The sequence below is a fragment of the Cuculus canorus genome, chromosome 6, assembly GCF_017976375.1.
Source record: "Cuculus canorus isolate bCucCan1 chromosome 6, bCucCan1.pri, whole genome shotgun sequence".
Classification (NCBI taxonomy): Eukaryota; Metazoa; Chordata; class Aves; order Cuculiformes; family Cuculidae; genus Cuculus; species Cuculus canorus.
The window spans coordinates 18,059,258-18,085,417 of record NC_071406.1 but is presented as its reverse complement, the minus strand read 5'-3'; the positions used below and the strand labels follow the sequence as shown (position 1 = coordinate 18,085,417).

At 43.8% G+C, this 26,160-nt stretch overlaps 1 protein-coding gene across 1 annotated transcript in view; it reads right to left on the bottom strand.

The window, feature by feature from the left end:
• LOC104054609 (unconventional myosin-X-like) overlaps positions 1–26,160 on the bottom strand; it is a 95,211-nt gene that overhangs the window by 30,744 nt on the left and 38,307 nt on the right. Inside the window, exons 12-23 of the mRNA XM_054069236.1 lie at positions 24,256–24,402; positions 23,428–23,528; positions 21,258–21,324; positions 20,706–20,798; positions 16,503–16,571; positions 15,618–15,700; positions 13,955–14,063; positions 13,181–13,261; positions 12,053–12,177; positions 11,168–11,282; positions 5,170–5,276; positions 627–932 (exon numbers count right to left, since the gene is read on the bottom strand). Of these exons, the coding sequence (XP_053925211.1) occupies positions 627–932; positions 5,170–5,276; positions 11,168–11,282; positions 12,053–12,177; positions 13,181–13,261; positions 13,955–14,063; positions 15,618–15,700; positions 16,503–16,571; positions 20,706–20,798; positions 21,258–21,324; positions 23,428–23,528; positions 24,256–24,402 (1,403 nt within the window). The remainder of the gene's footprint in view (positions 1–626; positions 933–5,169; positions 5,277–11,167; positions 11,283–12,052; positions 12,178–13,180; positions 13,262–13,954; positions 14,064–15,617; positions 15,701–16,502; positions 16,572–20,705; positions 20,799–21,257; positions 21,325–23,427; positions 23,529–24,255; positions 24,403–26,160) is intronic.

The window sequence follows — 26,160 nt, the reverse complement described above, 5'->3', positions numbered from 1 at the left end:
AGGATTCTCAAGAGGTGTACTGTCACCACCCACAGACTGCCTGGTTTTGTAACATTAGCTTTTCCTTTCCCCGTTCTGATGTCTCAGCTCATCCACATCCCCGATGAGAGAGACACAACAGCAGGAACAGGGAGAACGTGTATTCTAATGAGTGTAAGAGCTGCAGTAGCAGTAGAGATGCGCTGCCCATCTTGCTCTCTGACCCAGCTCACTGGACACACCAAGACCCACAATACTATTACCTTCTTGGACTCCTAATACCCCCAGATTTTGGAAGACTGAATAAAACTTGGTTTGCCACTGCAAAGGCAATGAGAAAATTATGCACCTCTGCCCAGTCAGTGTAACTGCCTCCCCTCATGTACATTCCAAAGCAGAAAAACACTCAATTGAGGTAAAAATACACCAGAATTAGCTTTCCTAAAGGAAGCAGGACGCTCCTTTTCCATGCTACTTTTCTACTCTAAGTTGCCCACGGTCTACCCCAACTCTGCTCCCTCATACTGGGACACTGTTTCATGCAATTGCTGTTCCAGTGTTACCATCATATCAGTACCCCAGACCTGCTTTCACACTACGGCAGCTTTAGTGCTAGGGAATTATGAGTGCAAGATACCATCTTGTACCTTTCCTTCACCTCTTCCTCTTCCAGTTTCCTCCTACGCTCCTCCTCTTCTTGCCATTGTCTTTCCTCTTCCTCTCTTCTGATCTGTTCTTCCTCTTCTTGCCTCCTTTTCTCCTCCGCTTCCTGCTTCCGCCCGAGTTCCTGCTGCAGCAGGTGCTGGTAGAGGCTGCGAGCCAGGCGGCCACGCCAGTGCTTCTGCAAGATGATGGCAGAGGCCTTCAGTCGCAGCAGGCTCTTCTTCCAGAAGTATGCTCGGTAGTTCTTTTGGATTATAACAACACTGGCTAGCACTTTTTGATACTTCTTCCTAAAAACAGAACCAGACACTTAATGCGCCATGAAGCAAGACACGCTTTACATTTCCCACACCCTGGTGTACTGACCAATCTTACCACATCCAGAGAAGAGTATTGGAAAAATATTGCTCAGAAATTACACTATTTCTGTTCCACTACTGCCACTACCCATAAATCTTATTCTCCTCACTGTTCTCATTCCCGTATCTATCACTGGTTTGTTTCCACAGCCACCTACTTTCATGAAGACCCTTCACAGATGAAGAACAGATATTAGCCACATGGAAAGAGGAAGTCCATCAGCCCAAAGTCTCCCTGCATTGCACATGACACACATTCATTGTGCAATTAGCATAATCACTCTGTGCAGGCTTTTGTCCGGATTTTTTCTAATAAAAACAGCCAAACGGCCTTACTATATGAGAAGAATCCCTTATTTTAAGCAACCAAAAGCAAACTACTCCAGGAAAAGCAACAACAATCTGGTCACTTTAATCTCCTTGTTGTTTGGGGGAAAACACAGTGATACTACAATATTGATTGCTGAACATAACATAGTAACAAGCTTCCATAAACATATACTTACAATGCACAATATCTTGCTTAAACGCTAATAATATCAAAACCAACTTTGCAGCGCTTTGAAACAAAACAAAAGAAAACATGGTAGGGCCCCAAAAGAAAAGAATCATTATTCAGTATTTGTGTGATTTAGTGAAGTTCTAGGAAAGTCAGTTCTTCCCGCCGCATCACAGAAAATTTTTTATCATGGACCTGAAAAAAAAGTCACTGGTAGAAGTTTGTACACGATACACACACCAGGCAAATAACAAAAGGGTTACTATTGCACAGTAATGTGGATCAGTTTGTAAACCAGATTAAAGCGAACACTGAACAGTTCAAAAAGAAACAAACATAAGGTCTTCTATTGAAGAACCAAAGGCCAAACACACCTAATGTAGGACTCTGTTAGGAAGCAGCAAGTCAAAAAAGGATTTAGGGGCCACTGGGTGAAGGCAAACTCACAATGCTACAGAAAAAGTACCACTGGGATTCTTAACACTTGCAAGCAGAAATAGGGTGTAGAAGGGAAATGTACTGCATTGCTACTTTTATCTTGGTGTTCAGTGTTAGCACCTCCACTTCAAGAACAACCTTAAGATGCTCAAGTGATTTCTGAGGAAGCAGGAGTGGAACAAGAAATCCTGGCTTATAGAACATGCTTGCTCCACACCTTAAGAAAGAGAAGTCTAAAGAACGGTTTGATCCCAGTCAAAGCACACACATTTTTGGGTGTAATTTCTATTTATCCAATAGGGAAAATAACAAGATTTAATTCACCTGAAGCTGAAGTCTATTGAGGCTGGAAATAACTGGACATTTTTTGAAGTAACTGAATATATTTTGTCATCTTGCTGCAGGGAAATAATCATTAGTACTATTCAAATCAAATCATTCTTTACTCCAAATCAGAATTTGCAGGGGAATATTCTATGAGATTGTTACTCAGGATCTTGGGCCAGTAGGCTACAGTAATCCTAGGAGGTCTTACAGTCCTAGAAAGTATTTCTGGAAACGGTATAGTATTCTCACATATCCCTCCCACAGATCTGCAATCCCCTGAGGAGAAGACACACCACAAAGTCCCCTCTCTGGCAATCAAGCCTCCTTCAAATGGCAACAGGGACTCACACTGACAGCTTGCCACTTCCCTGCATATCAGATATGTCAGCCTAGTCAAGAAAATCAGAAGGATGCTCACAGCAGTAACATGCATAGGCCACAGTCTTTCCCGTAAGTATCAAGTCAAAGCAAGGAAGCACAGAAGAAGAAGAGGAAAGGGAAAAGGTGATAAGAGGTGGGTGGTTTTAAATTAATTCCTCCTGGGCTGCAGTCCCTCAAATCTGCTCCTGCCGTCCTCCCTGTGCCCTGCACAAGGGGTGTGAACAGCTGCACACACACCCTCCACCAAGGCAGATACAAGTGCATCAAAAAGGGCACTCTGACTTTTACAAAACGCATCTGCCAGAAACTCTCTCAAGTGCAACATGTGCCAAGCCCTGCCCAGCTACAGGTCAGCTCTGCCTGCTAATCTGCCAGGCTGAAGTGCCCCCTCATTCCTCATGACCGCAGCCAAGCTTGCAGAGGCCCTTCAGCTGAATTGCTGCACACAGGCTGTGGATTTCATTTCCCTTTTTCAGCCTTCCATTCACCCTCTTGCAGGGGCCAAAGAAATTCAACTTGCAGTCCATGCTGGGGAGTTGGGAGATATCCTGACCATGTATCACAAGCAAAGGTGGGGTGGCTACAAGGCTCCAATGCTGCATTTGAAATGTAGTTAATTATTCTGTCCATGAGCTACAGTTATCAGTTATGCCTCCGAGGGCTAGAGAACACAGGGCTATGGAGTGATTTCCTACTGCCTTTTGCCCTAAGCAATAAGTTCCTATGGAATCCAGAGACACAGTCAATTTGTATATGGATCCTGCAAGTCTGAGAAGAATTATGTGTATTTCGACCGGTGAATCTGTTACCTACAGCTCCGAGTTCCACAGATTAGCTACAAAAAACGGCATCATTTGAATGGGCTTGATTTTCTTGTCTCACATTTTAGTGATCAGTCAGAGACACTGTGAGGAATGAGAGCAAAGAAAATGTTCTTACCATTAGGACTGGTTCCCCAGGCTCACAGAACAAGTTCACAGAAAGGGAAAAACCAGTAAAATCCTTCCTGAGGCATATGTACCTTTCTTTGCCAACCTACTTTGCATGAGACCAAATTAATTTACATACACTTGTATTTGCAAAATTAACAGAAATGATATCAAGCATAAGACAGCACACACTCGTACTCCTGACCTCTGCCCCAATTCTGCTCAGACTGTTCAACACCTGCCCAGATGCAGTCCCTCTTGCTGGACCTTCTCCAATACAGATACAGTGCAACTGAAAACTCTTCACACCAAAGTTTCCCAGTCTCACTCCATAGCTCCTTCCTCGCTCCCTGCTCCTCTCCCCTGCAAAGTCCAGTTACCTCCAGCTGTTTGTGAGGATTTCCATTCTGGCTGCAAAAGCAGAGCTTGTTCTTAAAGATGAGACTCAGAAAAGCAACACGTGGGACAAGGAATTCAGATCTGTGGAGACTGGAGGGCAAGACTTCCAGCCAAAAGGAACACTGCTGCAACACTGTCTCCATGACAGCCCTGCAGGGCAGAAGCTACCTTTGCAGGAACTCAGAAAAGCAGTAATCCAGTTTGCCTGCAGCGATGTTTCCCAGAAAATCAATTTTCCTGTGCTAATCCCTACCCCTCTCTCCAACTGCTAGACACAAAGTAAAACAGAGCAGAGGCCCTGACACAAAGAACTTGCAATCTCATATACAAACAACAGAGTTAGATATCTGTCTTCCTAGAGAGAAATAAATAAATGAATAAAAGCCGTGTATTTTGCCGATATTCACGCTGGCAAGGCAGGTTACAACCCTTGCACACATTTCTCAATACAAAATGGGCTACCTGGTGTAACTGGAGCTTTTATAAGAGTGGCTGCTGGAACAGCTCTGCTGGCCAGTGATTCCACCCTCTCATACCCCTGTCTGGAGCAGAGACCAGCCAGTAAAGCGCATCTCACCGGGATTAAGCGTTCATGCCACAGCCATTAAGGAGTCAGCTGCTACACTGCCTGCAAGGGGCAGAGGAGGGGTGGTTTGTCTGCAGTTGGTTCTCCCAGCCCTCCTCTGGTCAGGTGCAAAAGGGAGCGGCAAGAGGAGATTACTGGTGCAAAGCTGGCCAAAAACCAATTCTGAAGAGTTAATTAAAAGGAGAGGGAGATCACGAGGCAAACAGGCAGGGCGAGGAAAGAGGGTGAGCAAAGGCAGAGCTGCAAGTGAGGAAGAAGCAATTTGCAGGGGTCGGGGGGAGCAGAAGCCGGAGTTGACAGGCACAAGGGAAAGGAGGGGACCCGAACTGGAGAGCCCTAAAGGCAAGGGAAAGGTGTCATCGGAGGCAAGCAGCGGGTACCGAGGTCCCTGCAGAAGCCTGTTGAGCAGCGCTGGGAGAGGCTGCGAGCGTGCACAGGGCTGAAGAAGAGGCGGCAGAGGTGCAGAAAGGTTTCAGCAGAATCGATGGCAGCAGGGAGGGCGGACAGTGCGGCTCCCCGTTAGAGCAGGGGAAGGGGAGAAGGTGGGCTGGAGAGCAGAGCGCGGGGTCGGGGCGATCGGGGGGGCGGAGGGGCAGCCCCAGCACTGACCTTGCCATGTAGCCCAAGACGTGGGCCCGGATGACTATAGCTGCTTTCCTCAACTCCTCTTCCCGATCCTTCTCCAGCTTCTGCTCAAGAGCCTCCTTCAGGAAAACCTGACGCCACGGGGAGGAGTTTCGATAAACACAAAGAGAGGAAAGAAGTCAGTCCCCGGGGAGCCGGGAGGTCCCATGCGCGGCGCTCCAGCGCCCGCGGGACTCTGCGCAGCAGGAAAAAGTTTTGCAGCGGCTCGAGCCAAACTCCGCGCCCAACCCCCGCCTCCCTCGCTCTGTGGTCAAGACTTAAAAGAGAGAGAGGGAGGGAGCGGAGGAAGGAGGGGAAGAGGAGGAGGAGGAGAAGAGCCTGTGCCTGCCATTAACCCTTTCCCAGCTGACAGGTCTCCCCTCGCTGCCGGGGCCACCCGCGGCAGTCCCCGACAACGACTCGAGACATTAAACGTTTTGCAAAGAAGCTCCTCCGCGTTTCAAGGAAAGGGAGGAACATTTGGGTTTCCAGATTCCGGGAAGCAATCTCAACAGCAATCCTAATAATGGAAAAGAGTCGAAAGCTGAGTGTCCGAGGTGAAAAGCTGAGCGCACCCAGCCCACGGCTCTGGGTGGAAGCTGAAGCCCCCACCAGCGCTCAGAGGCGGAGATGCTGCCTTGCGGGAGAGGTCCAGCAGTGCAGAGTGCTTGGGGGGAGCTGAGCCCCGACGCGAGAGTCTCCAGGTGTTACTGAGAGCACTTCGGTGTCCACTATTTTAATTCACAAGCATCTTCCATCACTTGTATTTCAAACCTCTGCTCAGTGCTAAATGCTTTTGTGAGGGATGACAGTGCTAACTTCATAGAATCATAAAATAGTTTGGCTTGGAAAGGACCTTAAAGATCATCTCATTCCAACCCCCAAAGTTCCAACTTAGAGAAAAAAAGACTGAGGTACAAGCAAGATAAAGGCGCATTTACAAGAACTGTGATGGAATATCTGAAGTGCTTTAAATCACCTGGCTGGCATTATGTTAGCACCGAGTTCAGTACAAATTGCTGAAATAAAGGCTTTGCTTTTTGAGATGGGCTGCAGCTTGCATGGAGCTCCACAGTGCTGTGGGTACACTGCTAGCAGTACCAGCCTAGATTAAAGTTGGCTAAGGTATGTCCATCAGTCACAGCAGCAACTGCCGTATGGCTGTGCTTGTGTGACCTGCTGCCTGCCAGTGGCTAAATCACTGCCAGGGCCAGCAGCAGAACAGGCTACACTAGGAAAGCGCTGCCCCAGTTTTTAAAGCACTGCCGTGAACCCAGGCTGTGAGCTGACAGTCATCCATCTGCAGAACTACATTAATCAGAAAGAACTCATCACAATTTATTGGATCCGTGTGGCTATGCTGAGTGGTCAAAGGGACATTCAGAGATTTCAACATACGATTAGTCCAGTGTTCTGCACAAACACTCCCCCTGCTTCCCACTTACCTCCCCTATGTCTCTGTATTCCCTTTCATCACTGCTTTTGGCCTCATCACTTAGGCCCTTTTCTCCCCTGCAATGACCACTGTGTACTGAAACCTCTCCCCGAGTTAGTACCCATAGCCAGTGGCTTCCCTGGACTCAAATTTCTCATGCAGAGCCATTTCATAGCAATTTCCATTAAGATGGCCTTAAGAAATGAACCATTTGGTAATGACTAAATAACCGTGGGTAGTCTTAAAAGAAGGTTCATTATGAAGGTACTGCCAACCATGAAGCTGGCATCCTTCCCTGCAGGTTGTACATCCACTCCCTCTGTCAACTCAACAATCTTTTAAAGACTTCTTTGAGACAGGGATTGCTCTTTCCGTTACATTCCAGAACCAAACAGCAGTCACCCATTTCAAGAATGCAACCAGCAAAACACTGTCTCAGTGCGTTATCTTCATCAAATTACAAAAATACTCAGTCCGTCAGTATTTCCCTAGCAAGCACAGACTGTGCTGTCAGTAAGAAGGGGGGAAAAACCCCTAACTTCAGGGCATGCAGAGTTGAACAGAACCCAACCATAAACCTGTAGGGTTTTCTGTATACGCTTGAGAGTGAGGGGTTCATCTCAGATAACATAACATAACAATATCCACTTACAAGCTATTGGCATTTTGAGGAGTTTTTTAACTCCCATAGATGACTAGGAAAAGTAAAAGTTATTCAAATCCAGAAATATTTCTTATGCCTTGTGGAAAGAACTTAGAAGGTGCCCATTTTCTTTGTCATAATTCAATTACTTTCTGAAAACATGAGATCACTTTCATCTGAGGAAGGAATGATTGAACAAAGCATGCAAGGTTACTTCTATCCTATCTGCTCATATTAGACACTGGCCAAGTTTTAAAGCACTGTGCAGCACCACAGTGTTCCTCACACAACCTCAATGCCTGCATGCACCATCAGTGCAACAGTGAGCAGGCTAAGGTTATGTGTAGATCAGCAGACACAAATGTTAACTGTGTGTGCATCCATGTGTTCCTAAGTGTGATCATATGATTCTTGGGGACAACACTGGGAAAGCAGGAAGTGGGTCACTGTGACCTGGATGCCAAATAGTCTAAAGAAACCTCCTCCTTCAAACAGGCCCTGCAAAACTGCAGGTTGAAATATGGTAATGAATGCTTTCAAACATTGTGCTTTCAAACACAAGGATTATGGTGTTAAACAGCTGCAGGAAACCTGTATTGTAGGTACGGGCAAGTTTGGCAGAAGGTCCAGATGCACTGAGGAAGGGGGACAGAAGCTGCTGCTCCATCCCAGCGCATCCTCGGTGTAGACAAGGACACTTTGGCAGGTGGTCTTCCATCATCAAACTGCTTTTTTACATCCACGCCCTCATCTCTGTCATGCCACCGGATAAAACCTGCCTTATATACATTAATGCCTCTTATAAACATTAATTTGACAATTGCCAGCACAGCAGCTGCTCTATTCTTAATGGAAAACACAAAGATCATCCTGCCCTTCCTCCTCCATTTCCTTTCCCAAGCTTCACAATCCCCTTCACTAATTCACAGAGTCTTTTCCTTCCTCCTTCAAACAATTGCTAGGGATATAATTATCCTTCCATTCATTTTGCAGGAAGTATTCCCCCTTCTATAAGCTTTGCTCTTCACCCACCCCTTATACTTCTTCCTAGGTTACATTCCCTTTGGCCTGTCACACCTTTTTCAGTAGCTGCTTCTGACTCAGTAAGCCGAAGTGTGTTCTGAGAATTGCTACCTGGGTACTCAGAGCTGCACCTGTAGCAGCAAAAGTGGCAGCAAGAGCACACAGGGAACTTTCTCTCCAGGACAATGGCTTATGCTCTGTGCCCTTTTCTGATAGCTTTACATCACCCTTACCTGAAAACCTTTGGAAAAATTAGGGCTCTTTTCTTTCATCAACCCAAGTATTCCAGGCCTGTGTTACCTAGTGCCAGCTAAAACTTGAATGCAAAGCACTCTGTAATCCAAAACCGAGATGTAACAGCTGGATAAGGCTGCAAGGAAGGGTCTAGAGGGAAGCACCACTGCTCTTCACGGCTTCTTCATGACATCTGCTTTCCTAGAGGCAGGCTTTCCAGAAGCACTGTCACAAAGCAGTTAAGATAGGGTTCTCCAAGGAAGCAGGGAAATGGCTTTGCCACCATCCAAGCATAGGAAAGAACGTCAAGCAGCTCATCTGAAGAATGAAATGCTAAGGCAATGGTGACAGCACCTTGGAGCAGCCAAGGGTTGGACAGCCATTCAGCATGGCAGCAAAAGTGGAACAGGCCAGGACAGCATTGGAATGATACACTCTCTAGAATAAATAGAACCTCTCCCCTTTACCAGGACAAACATCTTTAACCCTGACCAAGCCAAATAGAAAATAACTTCTGCAACCAAATAAGACGGCTTCCCAACACCTTTCAATTTTCCTTCTCAGACATAAAGAAGAGAAAAAAAGACTACCATTCTTAATCATTTCTTTCTTCCTAGAATATTCAGACCCAACAGCAACTAGAGACTGCTGCTCATCAACATACCACATACAGCTCTTCAGCTAAGTTGTAGTTTATAGAAGAGAATTGTTCAAAGAATTTACATTAGAGTACATCTAGAGTTTTGGCAAAATACACGTTGTTTGCCCTGGTATACCACCTATATTGTTTTTCCTAAAGAATTTGTTTGTGCAGGTCAAGGAGCGAGTAAAAACAGACAGATGGACTCAGCATCCCAGGATGCACGACAGGGACCAAAAAGAAAGGGATCCTATAACTACCAGGGGCTCAAAACAGCCTGGATTTCCTGCTTGTTGTCAGTCTGTTTTGTTCCCTGAACTTCAGCTTACAACCTTTTATACTGTAAGAGGTCAATAGGTGCGTGTGAGTTTGGTCCTCAAAGGACCAAAACCCAAAAATTTCCCTGCTGGCCTTGCTGCAGCCCAGCAATCTTCCATCTCTTGTCATGCTAGGTAGAAAGTTCAAAGTCCATCTTTATCAGCTCTAACCACCCCCTTCTAAAGCTTCCCAGTCACAAGTGGCTCTGCAACACACACACACTCCACAGAGGCTTTAACACTAAAATGTTGTGAAACTGGCAACCACCCAAGTAGTGTGGGTTATCCAGGGACAAGAATGACTGAAATGGTTCCTGATTTGCAGGGAACAGTAAGGAGACATCAGATTCCCAAATTAAAGATGGAGAACACTTCAATCGTAGAGCTGAAATACAGCTATGTGACAAAACCTTCTTTCTTGAAGATCAGTGGAGGCATGTGAAGAAAGGCCTTAGAAACTTCAGGTTAACACAATTCCTTCCCACAGCAATAGCCAGTGGTTTCCTCTGTTGTCACACACAGTTCATATCCCAGACTACCAACTGGTCTACCACCACTTCTCTAAGAAAGGAAGAGAGAGATCTTGCTCTCTAAGAAACATTATAGTTTATGCTACAAAGATTGCAGAAAGCAACAAATACCGTTATCTGATCTCCTGGACAAATTAAATGTGAATATTCACTGGAATCACTTCCAGTTCTGTTGTGACCCTGGAAATATTCTGGACTACTTTTTTGAAGGTCTAAGGGCAAAAAATGCAAGAGAAGTTGCTTTGATGGATTACCCTGTGCTCTGGATACAGACTGCATAGCCACTACTTAGAAATGCTGTCTGCACTGGACACCATCCACCTTGGAATATTCTTTGAAGAATTTACTGGAGTATGTGAAAGTTGTGACAGAGACAGTTTCACACTCCCAGATTTCTATAGCAATATACCTCACAATGCTCACATCTGTTTCTGTGTGAAGCCGTCTCAAAGCCTGAAAAAAATCAGACTGAAACACCCACCTCCCTCCCCATTAAACGAAAGATAATAGTACATTTCCAGCTGGATGCCTAAAGGAAAAAACAAAAATGAAGCCCCTCAAAAAACAAAATACAGACTACACCAGGCAAAAGAGGTGTTAAACCTTCACCAAAACAGAAGCAAAATCTGAATGATGCAAGTGGAGAGAAGCATTTGGCTAACTTTCCCTAGAAAATATATGCTAGCATCTGGGCTAAGTGCACAAACCACAGCAGAAGGCTGTCACACATCTGGTGATCTGGCTATGTATTCACAGTTTAGATACATACCAAGTAGGAGCTCACTGTCTCTTGCAAGAATTTCAGTTAACCAAGCAAAGTGAAATATCTGGTACAAGCGGCAAGAGTTAATGGCACACTCTGCAATTGCATTCAATGACACCCACACTTGTTCTCCTTGGATCCTTAAACTGGATCAGACACAACAGAATCAACCTGTCTTCGTTAATGAGAAGGAGTTTAGATAAAACAAAAAAGCCTTCTACATCTTTAGGAACATAATATGGGGAATACTTGAGATGCCACAGGTCAGTGGCATAGTCCAATGTATTTAAAGGGTCATCACTACTTTGCCCTTTCTAGTGCCTTCAATCTCACCAGATACAATTGCATCCCCTTGTAGCTGGAACAAAGCCATGCCCTGCCCAAAACAGATGAAGTACCTTGGTTTTACCCAACTGCCATTCTCTCTTGCTGCTGTCATAGGTCTGAAGAAAGCCTGCACATGCAGCTTTGCTGTTGTCTGAGAAACTTGGCCCCTTCAAAAGCATCTTGTACCTAAGAACCAAACAAAAACTCATGAGATTATGCATGACAGTAACCCACCATCCCCCTGCCCCAATCTTTTAACTTTAATTATCCTACTCCCATCAGTCCTTCTTCCTCTGGGACCTCCCTTCTCTGTGTTTGCCTTCAATTTGGAAATTTCCATCCCTCAACCTTTATCTGTTCCTTCCACACTGGCAATTACTGTTGCAATCCAAGTAATAAAATACAAACTCAACCACATATTTCAATGAAGAACAACTGTCTTTCTGAAACATGTGCTTTCATCAGACACAAGTTATTTTGTTCAGTATAGAGGTGGCATTTAATGCTCCAAGAGACAAAGGAAGCAATGTTCAGTGGTCCCTCCTAGTCTTAAATTTCAAGAAATCCTTTTGATGCAGGTAATTAAAAGAAATACTCTCTCTTTCCAATATTAGTCTATAGTGTCTGTTAAAATTTGCTTCAGTCAGCCAGATAAAAGGGTTTAAGTTTGATATGTTCTTTTTATATATTATGACCAACTGAGTTTCATAGCTTCACACAAGCAAATATGTGGCAAAGCTAAAAAAAAAAGGACTGTCTATCTATTCTGGTGTTTACCATAAAGGCATATTTTCAAAAGGTCTTCCAAATCAGTCTATAATATGGGCGATAAGGGCATGGTTAGAAAAAAATCCCTCAAATGAGCCACATTGGTAACAGCAGTTATAGATGAAATAAATATATAGAACCATATACTCTGGGGCTGTTACAGCATATGGTACAATGACAGCAATTACCTGCTGAGGAAGTCCTGGAAAAGGCGCCGTATAGGGAAACCTGCTCTCCGAACTTTCACTGTCTCCAGCATCCCTGAATACCGGAGCTGATTTAGCACCACATCTGGATTGAAGAGGTTTGGTGCCTACATAATAATCCAGATTGAAAAACAAATAAGACAGGCAGAATAATTGTTGATCTTGTCATTACTTCTTTCCTGACTTTAACAGTGACTGTTTCTCTGAGCAGTCACAGGTTGTATATCCGTTTCTCCGTACAAAGTCGAAATTGCAAATTTGAGCATGCCAGGTGAAAAAGGGGAGGTTTGTGTCAAGGGGAAAGCAGCTTCACAACACTGCGTGGCACAGAAAAAGGTACAAAAGGGAGCTGGGCAGAATCTGGGAAAAAAAAACCAGTCTGCAGACTGCTGTCATGGTCGGATCATGGCAGTAAAGTAATGATAAAATGCATTAACACATACAAAATTGCAGTTCTTTCTGACTCAGTTCTCTTTGCAGTCTCTCTCAGACAAACTGGAGACAAACTACAAAATTCTTTTCTGGCACAAAACCCCCAGAAGGCTTTCCTCTGCTGCATCGTACATGGTTTCAAAACACACAAAGAAAATTATGGGTTCAGAGCTCCTCACCCAAACTAGTTAGCAGCGTATCCTCCTGTCACAGTTCACAACCCAAATGAGAGCCAGTCTGTCTCTAAGCACTTGGTCACGAAGCATCCACCTCCTCTGCCTTAGAGCCAGAGGTTTGTAGGAGATGCTTCCTACTGCACAGGCCTTGCATTCCAGAGCAAATTGTCTACAGGCACCACAAACAGGAGTGATTGCTTCTTCTACCCTAGCTCTGGGCTCTGCACAAGCTCAGTTCATCTTCCAAGCTTCATAAGCATAGAAAGAGGTGGAAATGACTATATCATATCATACTGAACATGCAGTCTGTTCTTCTGATTACCAGGGGGAGAGTATATTTTTCCTCAACTATTAAACAACTAGAAGGAAGAAGGGAAGGTGAGAGGGAACTGCTGCTATCCTCAGTTTGGACCCTGACAGAATACCTTTCAGGCATTTGTGCAAGTGAGCATTCATGAAGGCTTGTGTTGCATGCATGCATTTTGATGGATGACAGACTTGCCTTTTCTGTATTTGGTTTGATGCAGCGGATGAAGAAGGGGTTGGAAGTATTAAGTGTGGCCATCAGGGAATGAAGGGAATCCTAAAAACCAGCAAGACAAAACCCAAAGGACCAGTCAGTACAGGAAAAAAAGAGGCTACATTTGATGCAATAGGGTCTTCATGCAGCCCTCCCATTCCTAATGTCCTTTGACTCAGTCTACCAAAAGTTCAGTAACCCAGAAGATCCCTTCCTGCCCAAAATATATACACATAGCACACTCTAACACTGTTTGCATGGCCATACTTGTCTTAGAGCTGTATAGCTGATGTGAGTTATCTTTACAAGTCTCTCAAATTTAAATATAGGAAACTAAAACCGTGAAACTAACAGCAGGTTTGCAGACAACCTAGGGGGATGAGACTCTTACCTGCAAGGTCCCCCCAGTAAGGCCTTATTGGAATTGCCACTATACCTGTAAGAGATGCGGCCTAAAAGGACACATTCACTTAGCTGAAACACCAAAACATGAAAGATCAAAGAACCTCAAGAACTTCATACATTTAGCAAAGTATTTTTTCTCTCTGTCACCCTACTCAGTCTTAGCATCTCACATTTTATACCAGACAGAAATCCTTGGGGCAGTGGCACTGTCTTTTTTTAGCACTACCACATTCCTGCACATTTTCAGTGCTGGACACAAAACAAGGATGAATGACTCCTCTTGGCTGTAGGCCTTGCTTTATCCATCTGCTCCTCCCCAGAAGCCTGCTGCTGTCTTGGAAAACATCCTACCCTGAACTGGGAACTGACAGTTGGTCTGCGCCTCTGGGTGCCCATCTTCAGTGTCTCTTCAGTGCAACGACTGCAGACTCTTTCAAAAAGGTCATAGATGAAGTCCAGCCTAAGGGAGAAGAAAAGAATTAGAGATGCAAGATCCCTACCACCTGTGGGAAGATGCCTATCATTCTCAGCTACTGCCCTGACCAAGTGTGAAACACCTCATTTTTATTTCTGCTGTGCCACAGAGTGACTGCAGGAAACAGTTCAGCTGGGTACTTCAGTGAGGAAGTACCCCTCGTTCAAGGTCAAAGCCAGCTCATTTCTCCAGGGTCATACTTCCCATGTGGATTCCCAGTAGTACCCCTGCGTTGCCTTGTATGTCACATGGCTGCAAAGCCAGAAACCCCATCTCACACTGTCAAGCAGGATATTACGCAAAGGAAGATCTCCATTCTGCACTGGCTAGGACACGTCCCTTGAGCTACGTGCCTCCAGGTGAAACTACCTTGAACGTACTCTAGGTAGACTGTGCTGTCACTCCCTCCCAACCTAGTTGCCATGACTAGCACCCATGACATGTTCATGCAATTGCAACCACAGCCTGTCTGTGGCCAGAGGACTTCTAGAGCTACACTCAGTATAGGTCAGCTCTGGGGAACCTTCCACCTTTTAGCCACTCCTTAGATAGCGGTCCCGGCTCTTACAAAGTTGCATGAAGCTCTTCAGTAGTGCTTGTGTTGGTTTATTGTTATGACAGCTTCTAGCAGAATTTCCCTTTCTGGCTTGTTGAAAAACCCCAAGTCCTTCTATTACACTGGACAATGACGACCACAATTCTGGCTCCAAGCCCTGTGTAAAATGTTCCCCCAATGCCATCATGTGAGGCAGCTACATGATGCTCATATTCTCAGCTTCTGCAGGTTGTTTAAAGGCCGATCACAGTGCAAACACAATGCAGGCTTCAGAGAAGATACAGTTCTGAAACAGCCTCATCAGGCTGAAACTCAAAGGCAATACATGGACTGCGGTAAGAGGCATGTTGTAGATTTGCTATTCAAAAACTTCTACAGTCTTCCATGTTATTAAATGCCTCACTCCTTCTAATGCCTCACACCTCTGTCTTCCAGACCTTGTTCAAAGTCAAAGCCAGCTCATTTCTCCAGGGTCATACTGCAGCACTAGGATATAATATTAGGGGCCATGCCTGATCCCATAGCAAGGGCTCAGTCTGGCTCAGGATATGGATGGAAGCTCTCCACTATCAAGCAGGCTAGAAAACAAGCAGTACAAAGGCTGCATTTGACCGCATAGTAAAGAGCTTTGACTTATTCAGGGGCAAATTTGCTATTGTTGAGACAGGGAGGTTAGAGGAATACCAAGAAAAGGAAAGAGACGAGGGAGAAAACCAGCATCGCCTGCAGGGATTTCTGTCATGCTTTTATAGCTCTTTTCAAAACTGGGACAACAAGAGTGCTGATTAAATCTGTGCCTCATCTGACTTCTCCAGATCTCCTTTCTTTTGCCAGGATACTTAAGCAAAAAGAGAAGAATTATAAAGAATAATGCCTGATGCTTAGACAAAAGCAACTGCTTTCCTTGGATTGGTTATTACATGAATGTGGCTTAGTCCAGTCCAACAGATGTGGTCTCCACACGAGCTTAAGGGGGAGCATACCTGCTGTCTTTCAGCATGTTTAAAATGTCATCTCGAAAGGTGTCTCTGTTCTTCTCCAGAAATCCTCTCACATCGTATAGCACCTGCAATGCAGACAGAGCCACTAGAACAGTGCTGTACAAATCACTTCTACATTAATATGCCAATGTACAAGACCTCCAGCAGAGCTACACAATAACGCTGCAGGTTCCTGCCAATATCCAAATTTTTGGGGTCAAAGTGCTCCTGAGCTCTGCAGTTACTGGCAAGAAAGTGGCTTTTAGCCATCAATTAAAACAAACAAACAAACAAACAAAAAACAACACACAAAAACCCTCAAATACAAGATCCAAGTGAAAGAGCTGCAGAGATTCGCTGAGGTATGTGTGTGGGGAAACCCTCAGCCAGGTGTGACGTACTTCATCCACTTCAGGAAATACTAACTATGCTACCCAGCGTCCTGACCTCTCAACCATGTCTCAGCAGATATGATTCTAGGAGGAATTATGGTGGCCCTTCTTTAGCATGCAGATGCCCTCCCTTGACACACCTCCATCTGCTCCATATCTCTCCACAACAAAGAGCAGCATTTAACCTTGAGGGCTTGGAGACTTTTTTCTTTTTACAATAGGTATTTAGCCTTTTCTCCTCAGCTCCGAACATAAAATCTTCCTTGTGGGTATTACTTTGGGCATTGTTTGTGAATGTCTAAGGACAGACAACATGAACAACAGAACAATGGTTTAGCCTCCAAACCAAAAGCTACTTGAGAAACTCAAACAAACATTCCAGCTGAAGAATATACTACTGGAGAATGACATGCTATTTTAAGCCCATCACACTCCCCTTACTCCAGTAAAGGGCACTACCTGGGCAGAAACACACCGATATGCCATGAACACCTACCTCCCCAGCATAATGTTTTATGCCAAACTGATGGTCTGTTACCCGAGGCTTCACATAGTAGTGGTTGCTCTGAAATGAAAGAAAAAGAAGTTTTTGTATAACGCCAGTGTAAAAATAAACAGGCTCAGTCAGGAACTCTGCCATGACTATGACAACGCTGGGATGGGCAAGGACCTTAACTACTGCAGAGCTTGACCACATCTGCTGCCACTATCTGCAGCTACAATTACGTTATTCTAATAAGATGGAAAAATCCAGCCTTTCAAAGCATTCCTTATGTGAACAAGGGCTTGAAGAATCAAAGTTGGGCAGGCATGCCATGGATGAAATTCTTGCATGTCTGACACCTGAGGAGAATGGGCTCCACACAAACCACGTGGTGCAAGGCATGGGATCAGGATGCAGGGAAGATGGCAGCTTTGCAGAATGCCTACTCATCTTCTCTTTGACAAAGAAAATATTATACCAGTCTCCTGTCTTCCTCTATATTTCATTTTTCTTTGCACCTCTCTTCCCCTTTTCCAATACAAATTTTTAATTTGCTGTACTAACTGTTCCACTCTCTCATTTTTCCCTTCCTTTCTGTGTTCTATGAAAACCGTTAAGTGTGTAAGAGCAGCCATGCTCCTCGAGACCACCGCTCCCCCCAGCTGAGTATTCTGCCTCCAGCAGTGGCTATGTAGGGTAGAGTAAGAACAAGGCAAGTAAATGATACTTCCATCCTAATACTCTCTCAAACTCCAGTTATTTTCATGAGGTCTGCATAACTAATAACCCCAAGTGGATTTCTGCCACAGACAGCCGGACCTCTCCTCCCAGTCTCTGTTCTCCATCGCCTTTTGCCGCGGATAGATGGATCTCTCTTCCTAGTCTCTGCTCTCCGTCGCCTCCCGGGTTCGTGCTGACAACTCGGCCTCTGTTTGGGTGCTGCTCTAACTCCGAGCTCCTCCTTGGCGTGCTCTCTCTTACTCCAAGCTCTTCAAGTGGTCCTGTTCTGAATGGTCTCTCCAACTGCTCCGCCACGCCAGACTTTATACACTCTTATCACTCGTTAGCAGCTACCCCAATGATTGGCCACTTCGAAGGATCTCACAGTTGCAGCAATTAAGACTACCTCAGCTGCCCTACAATTATCTCTTGTTTACAACAATACATACATTTTACATCATTTTACAACATTTACATCATCTTACAACATTACATCATTTACAACATTTACGTTTCCCTACACTACAGATTTCCCTTTGAAATATTTGCACATTCCACACCCGAACCCATGCAAACTTCATGCATCCAGAGCATCCTTTTGCAGGGAACTCTCAACCATCCACACTGGGAACTACAGCTGGTTGATTTTAAGCCTGGCTCCCATTAGGGCCATTTATCTTCTATGGGCCATGTGCGACTTTTAAACCTGTCACAGCCCATCTAAGTCACCTTTTCTCCACGCTGCGGGGTCCTTTCAACATACTTTTCCATAACGCTGAAGCTGTCCCAGACCTGTTGTTTATCAGATCTGATATAACCCTTCCTGAGTGGAAGAGACCAGTGGTGTACACTGTTCAAAGTGCAGGCAACCCACGGATTCTACAGTGCCATAACAATGTTTTCTGCTTTCATTCTACTTCTTTCCTAGGAATTTCTAATGCTAGATCTGGGTGTTTTATTACTACTGAGCACTGAGATGATGCTTCCATCGAACTATCCATCACAGCCTCTGTCTAGGTCCTGCTCCTTAAGAGCAGTATCAGCTCAGGGCCTATCATTGCAAGTGTGAAGCTAGGACTATTCTCTTTCAGACACACCATTTTACATTTATCTTCACTGCTTTTCATCTTCATTTTATAACCAAATCAGTCTCATAAGGCCCCTCTCAGTCCAGTCCTGCCCCACAAATTATCAGAAAACTGCCACCTCAGTGCTTGTATGAGACAGTCTTACAGTCCTCCCTTTCTTGAGCTAACTGACCATTCATAGTCTATGTATTTACCCAACAGCAAGATAAGGATTACAGGCCTATAATTTCCTAGAATATTTTCTAAAAATTAAAACAATTTCCCACCTCATCCAATACAAGCACTAAGAAAAATTTAAGTAAGATGCTGCACTGTTAGTAATTCAGCTCTTTCACTTTCAAGTTCTCTTAGCAGTATTGGGTGGATGGCTTCTGACCCTGATAACATGTTAGTGCTATTAAAAACATTTTAATTGCTTTTTTTCCTTTTCATATTGACTCATTTTCTCTGCTCTTCCCTTTCCCCAATCCAGTCATCTTTTTCCAGCCACAAACTTCCCTTTCTTCCACTGCAGCATGACTGTTACTGACTCTCTCACATGGATTGGCACCCTCCTCTCTGCTCCCTCTCTACCAAGCCCTTATATTTCATCTGTGCCTACAATACTTCTGGTTCCTTCTCCCACCTGCCCTATTGCTCCTCTCCCCAGCTGTATCAGAGGTCATATTCTCATAAATCCCATCTCTGTGCTTTTTGTCATTAAGCCTACTGCAATCCACAGAAAACACAGAGAAGAGGGCTTATTCTCTTATGATGTCCTTCAGGCTTTCCAGCAACGCTGGCTGGATGCCTTCCAGTGGTCTTCCAGACAGCACAAGAAATTTTAACTGGTACAAAAAAACCCTTTCACCTTCAAAAAATGCAAATCCAAGAGCACTGTCTACTTCATCATTTCTCCCTGCACTTCATCTCCTCAGCCTCTTCCACTTCTCATAAGCTCCCTAGGGTTCCACATTAACTGCTATCCCCTCAAAGCAGACAGAGGTGACACTATGAACAGCTTAATGAAAAGGCTGCTTAATGTACAGAAATCACCAAAAATAGCAACCAAAATGTTGTGGGGTGTAAAGGATTGCAAAATAATACTGACAGTCTCATGCTGCTGTACAATAAACCATGGGTACCTTCTTACCAAGGGAACTGCATTCTGGTCTGACTATTTATCTCAGAAAAGAATAGAGAAAAGATGTAGAGGAATTCAGAGGTGAACAGCAGAAAGAAAGAAGAGCTTTAAAATTTCTTCATTTGGAGACAAACTGAAGAGTTTGGGACAGTTCAGAAAGAAAATTCAGAAGAAGTGATGTATTAAAAATATTCATAAGTTCAATATTAAACGTTAACAAAATACTAACAACAAAAAAAATGAAAAAGGTAAATCAAGCAAGCATTCTCATATACCTTGAACTATAATACAAGGAAAAGGCACAGTGGACTAAATTGAAGGCATCAATTTAAGCCTAAAGAACGGAAATATTTCCACAAAACCATGCGTAAGTAGACAACCAGAAGTCATTGCTATTGTATCCAACTAGTAGTTGTGAGTATTACTAGCAGAGCTAGATGCAAGTATGAAAAATGAAACTATCTGCATCTATGCCAATTAAAAACAAAGTCAGATAAAGAATACAAATTTAAATGTTTCAGGCTTGATTGAAACCCAAATTAAAGGACTATGAAACATATTAGCTGACAATGTTCTTACCAAAGTAGTAAATTATTCCATAAATCCATGCTACAAGGTTTAATTTGCTTTGTTTTCAGTCTATTTACTATTAAGAATAGAGTGTTGGCTGTACCAGAGACAAAATGAGAGATTACTACAGTGATCTCACTGTGGTTTCTGTGTCCCCAGGATAACTTTCTGACCCGTGAGAAAAAGCCCTTCTACTCCTGTGTCCAGAATACAAGAAAGAGGAGGAAAGAATTTAATTAATTAGGAACAATAAGAAAGCTTTCATTAAAAATCATGAGGCAAAAGCCGTCCCCAGCCCCAGGAGACAGAGATTAGACGTGCTCTGGAGCAGACTCCTGTGAGTCAACTGGCAGGAGAAACTCATGCACACTGTGCAGCTGCATCCCGTGCCTGGGGTGCTGCCTTGTGTGGTGTCGCAGACTAGTAGAATTCGACCTTCAACCCATGCTACAAATTCAAATCTTCCCTACCTTCAGCCTGTGGAATACACCCTCCCTCTCTCTATGTGCACAAGAGACCATTTGCAGGTTTCTTCAAAAGTTACTTTTGTTCAGTGCAGCCTTATTAAACACTCACAGGTTTGGGCCTAAGGCATTTTAAGTCTCCTGCACAAAGCACATATTTTAGATCAACAAAATCTTCAGTTTCAGTTTTGAAATGCTGATGGGGCTTACATACTGATCATTTGCCTGGCAGGTTATTTTTTTTACTTACCATATGCTGGCTGTGAAGTTTTTCCAGAAGGGTGTTGTCTGTGCCTTTGGGGAATCGACTCTCTTCATTTACCAAAGCCAGCAGACCTAGTTTCTACAGCCAAACAAGAGACAGGCTTTTACAGTCCGCAAAAGCTCCAAGCTCTACTACACAGCACCAAGCCAAGAACTGGGCATCTGGACATTAAGCAATAAACCCTGAGTTATACTTAGCAAAACTCGAGCTGAAAGCAGAATTCTGGCCAGTCAATGCATTCAGCAAGCAGAACCTAAGTCAAGATTATTTATTAAAGATTCACATTAAGGCTTTTACCTAAACGCTGCTCCCTGTCTAAAACTATGACACGCTTCCTAAGCTTACTGTCATCAATGAGTAGAGATCTGCTTTCTTGAGCTGGGGCTATGGCTACAACGGCTCATACTTTTGCCAGGTCATGATGGAAAGAGGATCTAAGTACTATCTATTTTTAAAACCAGGAAACCCCAAGGAAGGTCTCAGACAATCAGCAGTCCCCACTGTGCTCCCTGGAAACTGTCACAGATAAATGCTCACCTTCTCAATAAGGTCCAGGCACTCTGCATTATCCATCCAGTCAATGGCTTCCCAGTTTATTCCTTCCCTGACAGTCAAGAACAAACAGAAAAAAGATGTGAAATGCAAGATCCAATGCCCTGAGATGCAGGAGAGCAGAAGTAGCTGAGCACGGCAGCTGTCTCAGGGCTCAAGATGATGTGCAGGAATTAGGGTTTGCCATGGTTGAGGAAAAAGAATAGGACACACAGTGAACTGCTAACACAAGGAGATGGAAGTGGAAGACAGCCTTTCTTATCCATCCCAGTGATTTAGACTGCTGCTTATCTTGTAGTCATTGAGGAAATTACACACCAAGCACTGAGAAATTGTAGTTGCTCTCAGTAACTCCTTGAGGAGTGATGACCATCAGCGCAAGTGGTGGTGGTGATGGACAGTTTGCTACACAGCTTCAAGAGTCAACTGCTGAGCCGCTAATCTGGAAAGCAGGCCTGAAGAACATTTGCCAGAAAACAGAACCACAATTCATAGGTCCACCAGAAGAAGCAATAGGAGCATCTTTCAGAACACTAACTGATGTAGATACAGCACTACAATAAGTGTGCCTTGATAATCGTCCATGAAATTCTATAAATCTGTGCTGAATGTGTTTTTCCCCCCTTTTGCTACCTTCTTACACTCCCATAATACAGGCCATTTATGTTTTCATAATTCAGAGAAGTCTGGGAATAACTCTTGCTCAGGAATCCAAGGAAGAGTACAGGCTACGCAGGAAGCTATTTACTGACATTCTGATATAGACACCTTTCAGGTGAAGGCTAACATTTTGAAGATAGTGAAGCTGTTATCTACAAACCCTTCGGCCTAGGCTTCTTACTTTGAGGTTCAAAGCATTCAGAAAACTATGGCAACAGCTGGAAGCAACATACTGGAAAAAATTCTGATGAACGGAAAGAATTATCTGTCCCCTACAGGGAATGGAATATCTTATCCACTTAATGAGAAAAAATATCAGCTTACAGTGTTTCAGATTTTTGCAACAATGAGTGTCGGAGGCCATATATTTTTACAAAAAGACCTCTTAGATTCCCTTTCAGAGCAAGAAGACCTTACAGAATTGAAGGGAGCAGAATTTTCTGAAACAAATCAAATCACAAATTAATCAAGTTTTCCCTAGTGCCTCAGCCCCCTTGTCTAATTGAATGATGAAATACATGGAACTACTTACTAAACCTGTAGAAGCAGAGCTGATACTGTGAAAGACAAACTTTAATCACATCATCCTAGAATAACTTGAGTAGTCAATAATAAAATTCCGTCCTTTCAGCCACAGAACTTAAACTTGTATGTAATCATCAGGAAAAAATCTTTTGTCATGATGATACCATTCTTAACACAAGCTTCCTGCAATAGTGGAATTGGCCTGAGAAGAGAGGGCGTAAATAGCCTTGCAGTTTTGTAATCTTTAGAATTTCATGAATTGGCTATTCAGCTGTCTCCCTTTACAAGGCTGCTCTAATTTGCCCTCACTGACCCTATTCAATTGCTTCATTCACAAACATAAAGGCTTCTGTTTCAGAGCAAAAAATGAAGGATTTATCTAGCAGCCTTCTCCAGAAGCAGAAATACTCTAGAACATCCCAGATACTTCACAAAATACAATCCAGTATGAAGCCTACAAAAGAGAAACAGCTGTGCATAAGGCCTCATGCTCTTTAAGCTCAGGAATCAGCCTGATTTAAATCTCCTTGCTGAGTAAAGGAGCAGCATAGGAATCTCTAGGTCAGAAAGAGCTGTTGTATATCTAACCATCTATCTCTAGGAACTTTATTTTTTGCACACCAAGATTCCACATGCATAACGCCACCAGTACCTTAGGCAAATCATTATGGAAGTCAGTAATAAGATCAGTGACCATGTGTTCTAATAGGTTAAAACCCAAGATCTTCCCATCCGCTGGAGGGATAGAAGGGAATGTGAACTTCCTAAATACTACAAGAGAGAAAGCCTTTGCTTGGAGACAAGGGAACTATGCTGGAAAAGCACATGCAAAATGCTTACAGAGAGTGCAACAAGGCCCAGCTGCCCCCACTGCCTTAGCAGCAGGGACTGAATAGCACAAAGGAGGAATGATGTCCTGCATTCTACCACCTATGAAAGCAACAGGGGCCCCACTCCCTCAGTTTGTCACCTGTTGTACTCCAGCTGCTCCAAGGAGAAGATGTGTTTGTTGAAATATTCCTGGAGTTTCTCATTTGCATAGTTAATGTTAAACTGCTCAAATCGATTCACCTGTAAGAAGAAACAAAGATTATAAAACTTAACATTCTTGTCCCTGGGCTCTAAAACAATCTATAACAGTGATGAGGGAGGTGCCAAGCCTGGAATCAAGCCAGAGAGCATAGAACCAAGGAGTGTCAGATGGACATGAGGAGGACAGTATGAGGAGGCCAACTAGAAGAACAGCTTTTGTAGCTCATGCAAAGTTGATTCAGTAGGCCTGTATGGTAGTAAAGAATGCTAAAGACAATCACATTTTTCTTCTTCCTAGGAAGAAAGAAATATAATAATTCTCTAAGTGTTTGGTCACTGGGTTTTCACTTCTGTGAAATATCTAAGCAGTCAGTATGTGGCTTCTCAACATACATGCCTCATCAATTGCAGTCAGAAGCATTACATACAGAATTCTCAACAAAAGGAAAAAGACATGTAAACAAACAACATGCAGGTAGGAGTTGGACATTTAATTTGTACACAAGTAAAAAATTTAATATGATGTCTCACAGCATATCTGCGTAGAGGCTGTGCCACAAACCAGACCTTAAACACCAGCCTTTATGCATACAGGTGGCAGAAATGAGCAGCTAAATATATCTTGCTGCTCATGGACGGAAATGGCAGTGGAGAAATCCCAGTATGCCCTATGCTAACATAAACAGGATACAAACCTACCAAATTTCTTCCTGTATGTACAGACATCTCCAAAACCAAACCACCCTGAAAAAGACAAAATCCTGACCTGAAAGTTCTCGAAGCCAAAGATATCCAGGATGCCCACAGACTTGAAGTTTTCCTTGCCTTTGATCTTCGTATTAATCTTGCTAATGAGCCATGAAAAACACTGGGAATACAGCGCCATAGAGAGGGAGTCCCTGGAGTCAGCTGCCTGTAAATGCAAAGAGAAAAAATTAGTTACGGGGAGAAGAGAAGGCATATGGAGCACCACAAATCTCTACAGGATTTCAGGTTCGTCCACTCCTCTTTACATGTCTTAGTTTCTGTACTGGTCATGCATATGTACAGTCAGCATTCAAGTCTAGAGATAGTCCAGCCACACAGATGTACCATGTCTGACCTTTAGGTAACTCACCTTGAGAGGCTGAAGGAAGCAACAAAATCCTTGACATGTTTTGGAACACATGCTGGGGCAGGGAAGGTCACAAAATACCTCATTACTGAGCCCGCAGCAGTTATTTGCATCACCTGAGCCAATATTTGCAGTGACAGGCAAGGTATCTTGGTTCAGTACTCCTAATAGAGCTGTCAAATGGGAGTCCACTCAATTTTTCAAAAACTGGTAGGGCAGGATTTAATATTCTGTCACCAATTAGTCTCAAAAATCTCCTCTCATAAACATTCCTGCAAACAGCACTATCTACTGGAAGACAGGGTAGGCCAGCCAACAGCCAGGGTTCATGTCCCAGTAGACCACGGAATGAGAGACCTTTCTGATGCTGACACAACACCCCGGGCAGCGATCATAACCAAGTGTGACAGGTGGCAAAAATAATTTAAATCATGATCACTAACAGGCAGCAGATAATTGGGTGTATATAAGCATGTGGATGAATGTCTGAAATTGAACTTTTGATATCTCAAGCAAAAGCCTGCTACTTGGTAGCTGTAACAGGAATGGGCTGGTTGCAAGTTTTCATAACACTTGGACTAAACAAAAGTGGCATGCTCAAAATCCTCCAGTTAATAAAAAGACATGAGACAGAACCACATATTAAGAGGCTGATCACATGCTGTCCTGTACATACACTATTTAGACTGGGAAACTAGGAGTTAGGGTTCTGAAAAGAAGAGGAGGCCAAAAATAAGGGTTCCGAAAAATAAGATGTAATCCCAGTGAGTATAAAAAGGGGCCAGGTAAGAAGGCGGCAAAGATCTTGTCTGCAAGATAGATGCTGGAGGTGGGGAACGAGCCTGGAGATCAGAGACATGTGGAGACAAATGAGAGTATGCTCAAAATCCTTGACTTGTAGTTTCTGAGACTCATAACTGCAATGAGCTACACAACATAAACCAACACAACTTTCTGCCTGACCCTCCTGGACAAGCAGCAATCTCCCTACTGAGGAAAAAAGCCGAACATAACACTGAGGGGTGAGCAAGCAAGTATGTGAAATAATCAAGTAGGGTAAAAGGTATAATGTTGTCATTTCATAAATAAACAGCAGTATCCAGATCAATTACAGGTTGTTTACTCTTTCTTGCTTTTGCCACCAGGGCAATTCCTTCAGTAGACCTGACCAGCAATGACAAAGATCATCTAAATGCACCCTCATCCTCTTTAGTTTTACAAGCCTGAATAACACGACCTCTCCTGTTCTGCTTCACTAACAGCACATGCCAACTGCCTCTAAATCCTCCCAGCCTCTCTCAGCAAGCTTCTGAGGCCCAGCCTGTAGGATTTGCCTTTTCACTCAGTTTTTCTCCTCCTTTCTTCTCCAGGATAATATCTCCCCTGCAGCCACCCAAAGGCCTAGGACACACAGCAATCTTACCATCTCTACAGAAGAGAACATTTCAAAACATGGGCACACATGACTTTTCTGGGTATTTCTTCCCTCCATCAGATGGTCTGTCTTATTAGTTGGGACTAAAAATGCCCTCAAGGCCATGCCTCTGTACTGTCTCT